Here is a 13,176-nt window from a genome sequence, read left to right on the forward strand (position 1 = left end):
AACTCCTTTAGCCCTCTGGTATTTTCCCATTACACAGAGGTGGAAACTGAGACACGAGGTTAAATGGCTACAGGGCCAGGATTGAAGCCACAGCAGTCAGGTGCCAGAGCCCACCCTCTAAACCAAAGCACCCGTGAACCACAGTGACACCATCATTTCCTCATGCAGATGCCTTATGGACTTCAGAACTCTCTCATATGAATCAGGGCTACATCCGGTGCACAGAGGGAGCCCAAACCAGCTTGCCTGAAGCACCAGCTTCTCTTCCCTATAACATGAGGAACACTCCTCTCTCGCACCCAAGTACACCTGATCAGTGCCAAAGAACACAGAGAGAACACAAAGGAACCCAGCAACTACAGGCATAAAAACTCCACCGCCTTGCACACCTTCTTCTGGCTCCCTGAGAATAACACCTGAATCCTGGGAACAAGTTAAGTCTAGTCGCAAGTTGTCCTGGAAGAAGTTTTTAGTCATCAAGGAGCTGACTAAAGCTGAAAATGTATTTCCATGGTTGACTAAGGAAAATAATCTCCCTCCCAAAAAGCAGAGATGCTACCCAAAGTGACACCATGGTGCCTCAGACAGTGAAACACCCAAGGCATAGGCTTGATTTGTACAGGCTGAGATACACTGAGAGAGATGGGAGGATAACTTTCTAAAGTTCTAGGCTGCCTTAGTTAACTAGGTTCCAGGTTCAATCTCTGACATGAAAAACTAGGGATGGGAAATTCACACTCCACTCATGCACACCTAAAAGGCACGAACCTGAGATCTCCCTTACACACGCAGTCCTATGTTTCTGGAAAGCCTTTCAGAAATGAACCATTTTTAAATCAACATTCTTTAGGTATAAGAGCGGTCGATATTTTTTTTTAATTCCTAAGATAAATATACTTCTAGTGACCACCCCAAAGGGACCTGTTTTATATGAATTTCAGTTTTAGAATAGCATCTCATTAATTCCAGATGAACAGGCTCAGTCACTTTCCAGACAAGGCACTAAGCCCTTCCTGACATTACATGACAGAGAAGCAAATTGGAAAATAAAATGCTAGGCCGTGGGAAGAACATGACATTCAAATAACCACTCCTTCTAACATATTGTAGCAAAGACTATTACAGTCACCAAGGCGTCCTCTCCAAGTTTATTACCAGGAAGACACACACACACACACACAGGTTTTCTGAGCACAGAAAATACACTAAGAAGTAAAGCATTTTCTATTAAACCCAGAGTAGGCCATCCTCAGGTTTTAATTCGCTACATGAAACCTGAAGTTTTGTAGTCTGAAAAGAGTGTGGCGTCACTACCAGGAGTAACTCTGCACCCAATGACACTTAAGGTGCTGGCTTCTCCCATCCCCTGAAACCTCACCAGTGATGCTGTGAGCAAGGAGGAAAACGTGCTGAATATGTTTCCCAGCCCCAAACAGAATTAATTTATGCCAAGATGGAGAAGCACTAGCGATTGCTGTTGGTCTTCCGCCCAAAACAGAGATCATTCAAATCCAGGTTTAGGGTTCTCTTCCTGGAAATCCCACAGTTAGGGGGTCACAGGCTCGGGAGCCAGACTGCCCAAATGTGAAGCCTGACTCTACCACTTATTCCACATGTAACCTGTGCTACTTACTTCCCCTCTCTCTGTATCTTAGCAGCTGGCGGGTAAAGGGAGCATAATGAGAGCATCGGCTCATGGGGCTGTACTACAGCCTTACCCACTTGTGAGGCTGAATCACAGTGCACTCAGCACACGGAGCCAGGCCTGGCACACAGGAAACGCTTGGTAAGATCGGGTGCCGATTTTACAGTCACACTAACTGAAAACACATGGAATTCCCATGGAATTGGTACTGCTGGAAATGGAGCCAAGCATTCCAGCCTTACTCACCACACTTGTTGGCTGCATCTTTGGCAAGAGTTTCTAGTGATCTGAACCTGGCCCCTTAATTTTCCCTTTTCTAATAAAAAAAAGGTTTTGAGAAACGGAATATATATGTTATGTTTACACACACACACACACACACACACACAGAATGTGTGAGTGACTTTTTAAAATAAAAATGTTATATTTTCTATTAAAAAGCAGAAAAAACTTTTAAAAAATATTCATAATACTCTCAAGGTAAACAAACACTGCATTCAAAGAAGTCTACGCAAACCTCTCCCAGTCTAACTTGCATTGCAGAAAACAGAGCCTAGGGAGCTTACAGACATGGAGGGAAGAGAGTACAAGCAATCTTACATACAAGAAGTAGGTTATTTGCCCAAAAAGTGAAGAGGAACTGAAGAGCCTCTTGATGAAAGTGAAAGAGGCGAGTGAAAAAGTTGGCTTAAAGCTCAACATTCAGAAAACGAAGATCATGGCATCTGGTCCCATCACTTCATGGGAAATAGATGGGGAAACAGTGGAAACAGTGTCAGACTTTATTTTCTGGGGCTCCCAAATCACTGCAGATGGTGACTGCAGCCATGAAACTAAAAGACGCTTACTCCTTGGAAGAAAAGTTATGACCAACCTAGATAGTATATTCAAAAGCAGAGACATTACTTTGCCGACTAAGGTCCGTCTAGTCAAGGCTATGGTTTTTCCAGTGGTCATGTATGGATGTGAGAGTTGGACTGTGAAGAAGGCTGAGTGCTGAAGAATTGATGCTTTTGAACTGTGGTGTTGGAGAAGACTCTTGAGAGTCCCTTGGACTGCAAGGAGACCCAACCAGTCCATTCTGAAGGAGATCAGCCCTGGGTGTTCTTTGGAAGGAATGATGCTAAAGCTGAAGCCCCAGTACTTTGGCCACCTCATGGGGAGAGTTGACTCATTGGAAAAGACCCTGATGCTGGGAGGGATTGGGGGCAGGAAGAGAAGGGGACGACAGAGGATGAGATGGCTGGATGGCATCACCGACTCGATGGACCTGAGTCTGAGTGAACTCTGGGAGTTGGTGGACAGGGAGGCCTGGCGTGCTGCAATTCATGGGGTCGCAGAGTCGGACACGACTGAGCGACTGAACTGAACTGAACAGCAACAAAGAGACAGCCTAGCTCTGCTCTTGCTGAGTCTTCTTCAGCTCTCCCACACTCTTCCCCTACCTCGCCCACACAAATGCCAGCAAAAGACCTGAGGACCCTTGGTCCAAGTTTGCTCAGACAGCAGCCACTGCCTGACTGAGAGTGTCGAAATCCTGTGCCCGGCGAGAGCAGCGGCAGCCAGTTTTTCCAAGGAATCACTGCATATGTTTTTCTTTTTAAGGCAATAATCTTTTTTGAAAGTTAAAACAAAAAATTTAATTTGAAATACTGTATAAACTCAATGTTATGCTCAAGTCAGAGGATATGAACAACATTAAATGTGAATTCTAGAAAGCTATAGCTGAGCTGCAGAGATGGAGACAGTGTACACTCACATGCCTGATAACCCACCACAGCTCATGAAGATTCACACTTCATCACCACACGGGCCACGAAGACGCACACACAACGACACCCAGGAAAGCTGGGGGGGAAGCCCAGACTGACTGTCCACAAAGTCCTCACCACGTGCAGAGCACTGTCCTAAGCACTACAGACACGGACCCGTTTAATCCTCATGACAGCCCGAGTGGGGGCTTCTTGCAAGTGCCCTTCCAAATGCAGCAGTCCCTACCACACACCTGCTGGGTCACACTCAACACCACCACCCCCAGTGAGGGAAAAAAACCCAGTCCTGAGAGGGAGAGGAAAAGGCGGGCAATCTTACCTCAGCGGATCTCAACTGAGAAAAAAAGAAAAAGGGCAATGTGCTCCCTGGGGCCCGAGAAGGAGCTGAGGTCATTAATCTCACAGGAATACTGGGACAGAATGACTGGCAGAGTGCCAGGTGGCAGAATGAGCCAGGGGCTGACGACCCTCAGCATTTCAAAAGCAGTTCGCTGCCATCCTGACTCTCTTGGTGAGAAATGACGGTTTCATCACAAGACAGAAAAAATTCGTTGTACGTTTTAATTAGCTTACAGCAAAAGTAAGAACAAGTTAGCCTCCAAGTGCCATAATTAATAAGCACTTCCTTTTTTATGACTCATAAAGCCCCTCAGAGCTGAACCTCTTGCAAGACAAATCTGAGGTACATACGACCTTCAGGCAGTGGAAGGGCTGGTAGGTGCAAGCCTGTCAGTAGGAGTTACAGTAGTAACAGTAGTAAGATTAGCCGTGGCAGCTGCTGCTATTTCCTCTGTGCCAATCATGTGCCAGCAGCTGCTGGAAGATCACTGGATACAAAGAGTCTCATCTGATTTCATGAAAAAAAAGATGAAGAGGGCTTCCCCAGTGGCTCAGTGGTAAAGAATACATTTGCCAGTACAGGAGACACGGGTTCGATCCCTGATCCAGGAAGATTCCACACTCCTCAGAGCAACTAAGCCTATGCGCAGCTACTGAGCCTGTGCTCCACGGCCCAGGAAACGGCAGCTACTGAAGCCCAAGGGCCTAGATCTGTGCTCCACAACAAGAGAAACCGCTGCAATGAGGAGCCTGCACATCTCAACCACGGAGTAGCTTCTTCTCTCCGCACCTAGAGAAAAGCCTTACAGCAATGAAGACCCACCAAGGCCAATAAATAAATACATGTATATAAAACTTTAAAAGTCTAGAAAATGAACTTGTTAAAAAAAAAAAAAAAGATGAAGTGGGTTATACCTGTATCTCCCTTTAAAGAAACTGAGTCTTTAAGATGCTGAGCAACCTGACCAAGGTCCCAGAGCTTGAGTATTGACCTGGGAATTTCAACCCAGTGAAAGTTCCTCAGTCATGTCCAACTCTTTGTGACCCCATGGACTGTAGCTTGCCAGGCTCCTCTCCGTTCATGGAATTCTCCAGGCAAAAATACTGGAGTAGGTAGCCATTCCCTTCTCAAGAGGATCTTCCCAACCCAGGGATTAAATCCAGGTCTTCCCACATTGCAGGCAGATTCTTTACTGTCTGAGCCACCAGGGAAGCCCAAGAATACTGGAGTGGGTAGCCTAGTCCCTCCCCAGGGCATCTTCCCAACCCAGGAATTAAACCCAGGTCTCCTGCATTGCAGACAGATTCTTTACCAGCTGAGCTACTAGGAAAGGCCTCAACCAAGCCAGCTGATCTCAGAGATCTTCTTCTTAACAACTAGACTATCTGATGCTGGAAGGTTCGAAGCTTTTGTTCACACATTTTTTTCAGTTGTTTAGTTGAAGTCTTTTCTTCATAATGCCCCTAGCCTGTGGGATAAAAGCCACTCTCTGAAGGAAGGACAAGATGTGCATATAGAAAGCACTAATTTGGCTCAAGAACAAAAGTCAGCATCCATAAAGACAGAGTCTCCAAAGCAGGGAGGGGAATGAGAGATGAATCGAGAATTGGCCAAAGACTGCTGAGTACTGAAGCCAGGTGATGGATACTAGAGGATTCTTCCTACTGTTCTCAACTCTGGGCTACGTTTGATAACTTTCATAATGGCTTCTAAAATGGCTTTGATTTATTGACAGTTCATTAAGTTTGTTGAGTCATTTCATTTGTTTTACTAGGTCATATTTTGACACGGTTCAAAATTCAGAATGTTTTAAAAGGTATATACTCTGCCACCCCCACTGCCATTATACTTCTAATATTTCTTTGCACAAATATACAGAGATATTCTATTTCTTTCACAAAAGGTGGCATATTATATACACAGTATTTCACCTTGAGTTCGCTTAACCACATAATCTGGTGATCTTCTCCCCCACTGATGTACAGAGACCTTTTCATTCTCCATCGGTGGGTCTTCCATAGTACAGATAGATATACCATAAACCTATTAACCAGGGCACCTCAGCTGTTCCTAATCTTTTGCTACCACAATAAATAAGCCTATACTGTCTTTTTTCTGTCGACTGCCCATTTTGAGGGTCACACTAACCATTTCTCACATTTATTTACTTACTGCCAAAACAGTAAGCAGGGGTGGATCCAGGTTTCACGGGGCATAAAGTTTAGACAATTTGAAAGATCCTCTTTAAAACAGAGAATACAAAATCATGAGTACAAAATGATGTATAAATGTGTGTATTTCTTTTAAATTAAAAATTCTTACCAATTCACTGGAGTTTTAAAGATTAAGGTCCTTTCTTCCAGGATCTTTTTAGACAACTTAACAAAAAATGTTTATACAGAAATACCTCCCCATTTTGCAAACTGACATCTCTGGGTGGAGTCACCTAGAATACACTGTAACTTTCCAACATCTACTGTATTGCACTTATAGGGACATGAATCCTATCATTTAGTAGCTGCACAGGAGGTCCCTGTGAGAATGACAGGCAGTATCATCATGGTCTCACAGATGTGGAAACTGAGGCTTAGAGATGCAGTGACTTGCCCCAGGTGGTACTGCTACTGCTGCTGCTGCTGCTGCTGCTGCTGCTGCTGCTGCTGCTAAGTCACTTCAGTCGTGTCCGACTCTGTGCGACCCCATAGACGGCAGCCCACCAGGCTCCCCCATCCCTGGGATTCTCTAGGCAAGAATACTGGAGTGGGTTGCCATTTCCTTCTCCAATGCATGAAAGTGAAAAGTGAAAGTGAAGTCGCTCAGTCGTGTCCAACTCTCAGCGACCCCATGGACTGCAGCACGACAGGCTCCTCTGTCCATGGGATTTTCCAGGCAAGAGGACTGGAGTGGGGTGCCATTGCCTTCTCCAGGTGGTACAGTGTGTATTAAATCAGGCCTGTTTGATTCCAAAGCCTCTTTTCAAAAGAGAAGACTAATAAAAGATAACATTGCCATTATTACTTCCCTGTCTGACATGACTGAGTGACTTCACTTTCACTTCACTTTCATCCATTGGAGAAAGAAATGGCAACCCACTCCAGTGTTCTTGCCTGGAGAATCCCAGGGACGGGGGAGCCTGGTGGGCTGCCATCTATGGGGTCGCACAGAGTCAGACAGGACTGAAGCGACTTAGCAGCAGCAGCAGCAGCAACAACAGAAAAGAAACATTTGATCTCAAACAAATTCTGTTTCCGTTTTATATTTTCAGAACATCTTTTCTTTAAAAACAAACAAACAAACAAAAAAACAACTCAGTAATGTACCTAACTAAACACAGGTTAAGTGTACCTAACTAAACACAGAGCCTAAGGTCAGCATCATGCTCACTATATAGGCTGGAACATCACCTGACTGGTCCTCTGGTACCCAGAGAAGGGGCACAATGAATCAAAGGGATGGCTCAATGCTCATCCTTTGTGTTGGGGGTGTGTTTGTCTTCTGCTGACCTCTCACATTTCAAATAATATCCCCAGATCTGTCTAGAAACAAGAGTGGGACCAAGGGCTGCCATCATTTTCATTCTAATAACTAGATATGCAAAGACTTTAAACCTATCCAAGAAGGTAAGACTCTTCCAGTCCAACTTAAGTAGAAGCAGATCAGACTAACTAAATGTTTTCAACACTTTTTCAATAACACAAGCCAGATCTGTGATTGTCACCACGGATATTGCTAGGATGTGCTGCTAGTGACATTTCATGCCTAGAAGCCAGAAGGCTGAACATCCTGTAATGACGGGGACAGTCTAGTACAGAGAGGGGACTGTGGAGCCAAAAAAGCCCAAAGCGCTGCTGGTTGAGAGGACTGCTGAGACAGCCCTTCACAGAAGGGGGATAAAACAAGAGCGGATATGGACAAGGCTACGCTTTATTCCAGGCCTTCCAGGTTATTCTAGGAGCATTAACAAAATGAGAGGTTCTGCATGGAGAAGGCTCCTGTCAACGCTCTCATTTGATCTTTACTGCACTGCCAGGCCCCATCAACTGTCAAGAACTGCCATGAAGGGTCAAATTTGAGAGTAAAGTAAGCCCTAGATTTCAAGAGTTCACAAATCTTTTAGCCATTGCTTGAGAAATAAAGGGCTTAAAATTAATGTGTACAATGTTTTAAACTTTCAAACTCATTCAAAAAAACTCTCAAAAGTGCTTCTTGCATTTATATAAATATCACCATTATTCAATCTGGAAGGTAGAAAATAAAATTAAAATTGTCCTTTATTAAAAGGCCGTGTTCTAAAACAGCAATTTATAGGAAGATCTAACAAAGATCTATCAAAACAATAGGAAAACACGTTATACCTCAGATCCAAACATTCAATAATACAGCAGCCCCAATACTGGGGTACCTACAATGGAATTCTACTCGGACACTCAAAAGAATGAGAGAATGTTGCCATTTTTAACAACATGGGTAGACTTGGAGGGTATTACTCTAAACATGAAATAAGTCAGACAGAGAAAGACAACATCTGTATGGTATCACTTGTATGCAGAATCTAAAAAATAAAACAAACTAGTGAATAGAGCTGAAGAGAAGCAGACTCACAGACAGAATAAACTAGTGGTCACCAGTAAGGAGAGGGAAGTAGGGAGGGGCAGTATAAGAGGCACAAGCCATCATGCGTAAAACATGCTACAAGGACATCTATAAACACAGGGAACATATAACTACAAATGGAATACTGACTTCAAAAATTGTGGAGCACTACGCTGTATGTCTTCAACTTACATAATATTGTACATCAACTATACATCAAAAAAAACCCAGACTACATGCGTTTATTAATTTCTTAGGAAGGACTCTACATTCTTTGAAGTTGTAACACTTCCATAAACAAGCAGAGAATGCATTATCTTTGTCAGCTTTACCTGCTATTTGTACTGAACCATCTTCACCCAGAAGAATATTACCAGCTTTCAAATCCCTATTAGGAAAAAGACAGAGAATTTAATGCTAGAGTACAGACAATATATTGCATTAATTCACTCAGGGAGATTTTAAAACATATCATGTAATTTAGCTGTTTGACATAATTATTATTTTATAAATATAATATCGGTAAAACAAATTTAAAAGTTACAAGGGTACACTGTGATTTTATAGTTTGCTCCTGAAGGATGGTTAGGGTTTTATATTAATAACACTTAGTTTCTGTGATATTATTATCCAGACTTAATTAAAACAACAGTGAGGAGATACTTTATGTTACAGAATTAGAGACTGTCCACATACTCACAATACTATCATTTTGTCAAGAATTAAAGCCCAGGCTATGTAAAACTGCTTTACTTCAACTTAAATTTGTCTGTGGTACAATTTCAAATCAAACCCATCAATGGATCTGGATCAATGGACAATGGGTTTGATCAGTCTCTTCTCTGGGGAAATACTGATTACACATACTAATTATAACAGTTGATATTCCTTCACTATATAAAAGTTGTGCTTAGTAGCCTTAACACTTAAGAAAAATGACAATTTACAAGTCTGATTTCTAAAGTAATATTTTTCTAATCATTAAAAGACAAAGTAAATATCATAAACCATACAGTTCACTCACAGTTCAGGGCAGGGGAATTACAAATATTAGTATTATGGTTAATGGTTGTTTACTTGCAACCAGTCCTAAGAGCCCAAGTAACACTAACCCATTTGAAACACCCAGTGCTTGCATTCTATGCCATTTCGCTATGTAAAGAATTAGCACTGTATGTTGCCAAAGAAATGAAATTAGTGCCTCTCCTCTTCCACCACCATGTCAAAAATAATTAACATATTACATGTTTGGAACACTCTTGCCTGCGTTATAAAGCTAGAGATGCTGACCTAAGTTAGAAATGGGGCTTCCTAGGTAGCTCAGTGGGAAAGAATCTGTCCACCTGCCCATGCAGGAGACTCAGGAAGCATGCGTTCCACCCCTGGGTTGGGAAGATCCCCTGGAGAAGGAAATGGCAACTCACTCCAGTACTCTTGCCTTGAAAATCATATGGATAGGGGAGGCTTGTGGGCTTCAGTCCATGAGGTTGCAAAGAGCTAGACAACTTAAGGACTGAGCACACACGTGCAAGTTAGAAATACGTCAATACTTAACTGTGAGGTGTGTTTCCTTAACATTCTCTACTAACTAGGGCTGAAGATATGGACAGCTGAATTGAAACGCCACTGCAGAAGCCATACCTGTGAATCTGACCATTTCTGTGTAGATAGTCTAAGCCTTCCAAAACTTCTTTAAGAATTGTTGCTATTATTGCCTCTTCCAGAACTCCATTCTTGTGTTCTCCTCGATTGACGATGTATTTTATGATATCCAACATTGAACCTAAGTGGACAGACAGAAGAATTAAACAACTGTATAAGCACCTTCATGATCTTTCCAGAACCAGGCTCCCTATTTTAAAAACTAAATGAGAACATCAAAATATTTTTTGTTGTTGTTTATTGAGCACAAATATTCCCAAGGCATACAAACAACTGCATGGCAGCCCATGGCCAGAAAAACATTAAATCCAAGTCTGCAAGCACACATCCTGCTGAACTTAATGAGAGGGGTTCTGGGTCAAGAAGCAGAAGCCTGTGCATGACCACTGCACAGTTAGTCTCTTTCCCCAAGACATGCAATTGGTTACAGATTAAAAGGAGATTCAGGATGTCTACGCAGAAAAAGAAAGGGACAGGAAGCCAGGGGGAAAGACAGCAGGGAACTGCTGACAGAAAAGAGTACAGTTCTTCTGTAACCCCTAAGACACAGGTAGCAGAAGCGAGAAGACAGTACATTGCTTCTAGAGACCCCTGCCTACGACGAGAAGACTTCTTTCTATTACTCTAGGCAATCTTTATTCCATTTACTTGACACTGATGCACTGAGTTTAATAATAAAGAAATGAACGCATACTACTTTGTTACTATAAACAGATTAGTATCCTTGGCACTCTGAATTCATGTTTCAACACATGTGAATTAATATTCTAAACCTCCTGGGCATTTTAAGAGCCATAATTACCTGGGGGTTCAACATTTCTGAACAGTTACCAAATAGCTCACCTCAGGACCTGAGTTTGGCTCCAAGCTCTCTCTGATTAACGAGGAGGACTGAGTTTCCCCATCAGGTATTACTACAGCAGACTAGCCACCTGCCCCTCATTAAGAGATCTGATGTGATAGAACAGTATAGAAGGAAACAAATGCAGAGTTTCCCCCCTCTGAGAGACACAAAACACCTCTTTATTGGCTGACTCTTAGATTTTTGGATTATTTAGAAATAACACTTCCAAAAAACATTTTATTTTTGAATCTTATAAGGATTTACCATACCAAGCATGGATGCATTTCTGGGGCTTCCCAGGTGGCACTAGTGGTAAAGAACACACCTGCTGATGCAGGAGACATGAGACTCTGGTTCGATCCCTGGGTCAGGAAGGTCCCCTGGAGGAGGGCACAGCAACCCACTCTAGTATTCTTGCCTAGAGAATCCCTTGGACAGAGGAGCCTGGTGGGCTACAGTTCACGGGGTTACAAAGAGGCAGACATGCGTGAAGGGACTTAGCACGCACACACCCATGCATTTCTGGACTGCTGAAAGAAAAGTGGGCCATGTCTGCCCACATTCCCCTTACCTGTGGAAACCTGTTTAAAACTTGTTCCTCTTACCTAAAGTCTGGGAAGGCTAAATTTAATTCCTTTAAAAAGACAATGAAATTTTCTATCCAGTCCACAAGGAAGGGCACAGGGGATACTTTCAAGCTTATAAAAAGTAATTGGGTTTAAAAATAAAGAGAGGAAGTAAAATCTGCAAGGTCCCAGGTTACCGGAATTTGTTTCCTTAGTTAGTGGACCCCACAGGAAGAGACCTGGTTAAGATCATCATTAATAAAGTACCACCCTCAGCAGAACCAAGACGCAGTCCTGAGGCTCAACACTGCAGTCAGCTCCAAGGGCTTCCTTTTTCTCCTTTCCTTTTTAATTAAAAACCAGAGTCGGCACTCAAGGAAACAATGACTAATAGAACTGACAAGACTGGGAACAGAACCGAACTAAGTTCTCCCCGGCTCCCTACCGAGACTTACACAAGCAAACCCGAGGCAATTACAATGCCTTCATCCTCTCATGGCAGGGCCTTGCTGGATCCAAGACAGTTTCTTCTTATTAAAAAAAAAAAAAAAATTGAGATGTTTCCCTGATTCAGCCTTAGCTGAACTGGGCTTGCAAATAAAAGTGGGCTCCACAGTATCAGCCCCACCCTGTCCGTTCTGACTGCATCCAGACACCACCCTACGTTCTCCCCTGCTCGTAATATACTTCATATCTCAGAAAGACGGATACACAGGGAGGAAGGGAGGCTGGGTGTTGGGTATGCTTGCGCTTTCTCAGCTCCAGTTTTCAGCTCTGTACAATGAAGGTGATGATACTTGTAGGGCAGTGTGGCTTGTAGGTCCACAGCTCCCAGCATCAACAGTTATGACGTGTGTGTCCTTGGGCAAGCTGTCTAACTCTCTTGGGCTCTTGTGTACTTTCTGAAAAACTCGGATGACACCTGCCATTCGAGGATGTTGCCTGGATTACATGAAATAAGGCAATAAATCACCCTGCAAGCGATCTAACCATGGAGAAAGCATTCAAGGAAACTAACCATGATGATGATTCTTCCCTATCAAGAGTGAGGCTAGAAGATGAAAAAAATATATATATGGGAATGGGAAAGTGTCTTACAAATTACATTCAGTTCAGCTCAGTTGCTCAGTCATGTCTGACTCTTGCCTGTGGCTTTTTTAACTTCCGTGATCTGAGGCTGGAGAGATAAAGCTCCTTCCCCTTCCCACGTGTTCCTTCATGAAACCCACCGTCTGAAAATACCCTGTCCAATACCGTAGCCACTGGCCACCTGAGGTTATTTAAATAAAGTTGATTAAAATTGAATAGAAATTCAGTCCCTCAGTAACACTAGCCACATGTCAAATACTCGATCCACCAGAAGAAACTGGAGAGCACAGCACACATTTCCATCAGCACAGACCTTTTAACAAACAGCAGTGAAATAACTTGTTATCTTACAAGGTGTGAAAGACTTGAATAATGTTTAGAATGAATGCTTTAAAAGAGAAAGGCCAGGTTAACGTTTCTGAAGAGACAAAGGGGTGGCTGCAGAGATGATGACCTCTTGCAGGACATGAGCACATGCAGAAGGACAGACTGACATCCAGGGCTGAGGAGCAGCACAGAGACCTCAGACAGCAGAAGACTTCTGGGAAGTCTCGCCCACACCAAGAAGGCTGGGGTAGAAGAGGACACAGATACTCCAGGAGTTACGCTGAATTATGAAAGGCTTTGAATATGAGCATGAAGCAATCCAGACTTTACTCTCTAGG

At 43.1% G+C, this 13,176-nt stretch overlaps 1 protein-coding gene across 1 annotated transcript in view; it reads right to left on the reverse strand.

Moving 5' to 3' along the window:
• STK39 (serine/threonine kinase 39) overlaps window positions 1-13,176 on the reverse strand; it is a 315,997-nt gene that overhangs the window by 216,225 nt on the left and 86,596 nt on the right. The window contains exons 4-5 of the mRNA XM_040229269.1: window positions 9,992-10,133; window positions 8,683-8,738 (exon numbers count right to left, since the gene is read on the reverse strand). Of these exons, the coding sequence (XP_040085203.1) occupies window positions 8,683-8,738; window positions 9,992-10,133 (198 nt within the window). The remainder of the gene's footprint in view (window positions 1-8,682; window positions 8,739-9,991; window positions 10,134-13,176) is intronic.

The sequence above is a fragment of the Oryx dammah genome, unplaced genomic scaffold, assembly GCF_014754425.2.
Source record: "Oryx dammah isolate SB20612 unplaced genomic scaffold, SCBI_Odam_1.1 HiC_scaffold_27, whole genome shotgun sequence".
Lineage (NCBI taxonomy): Eukaryota > Metazoa > Chordata > Mammalia > Artiodactyla > Bovidae > Oryx > Oryx dammah.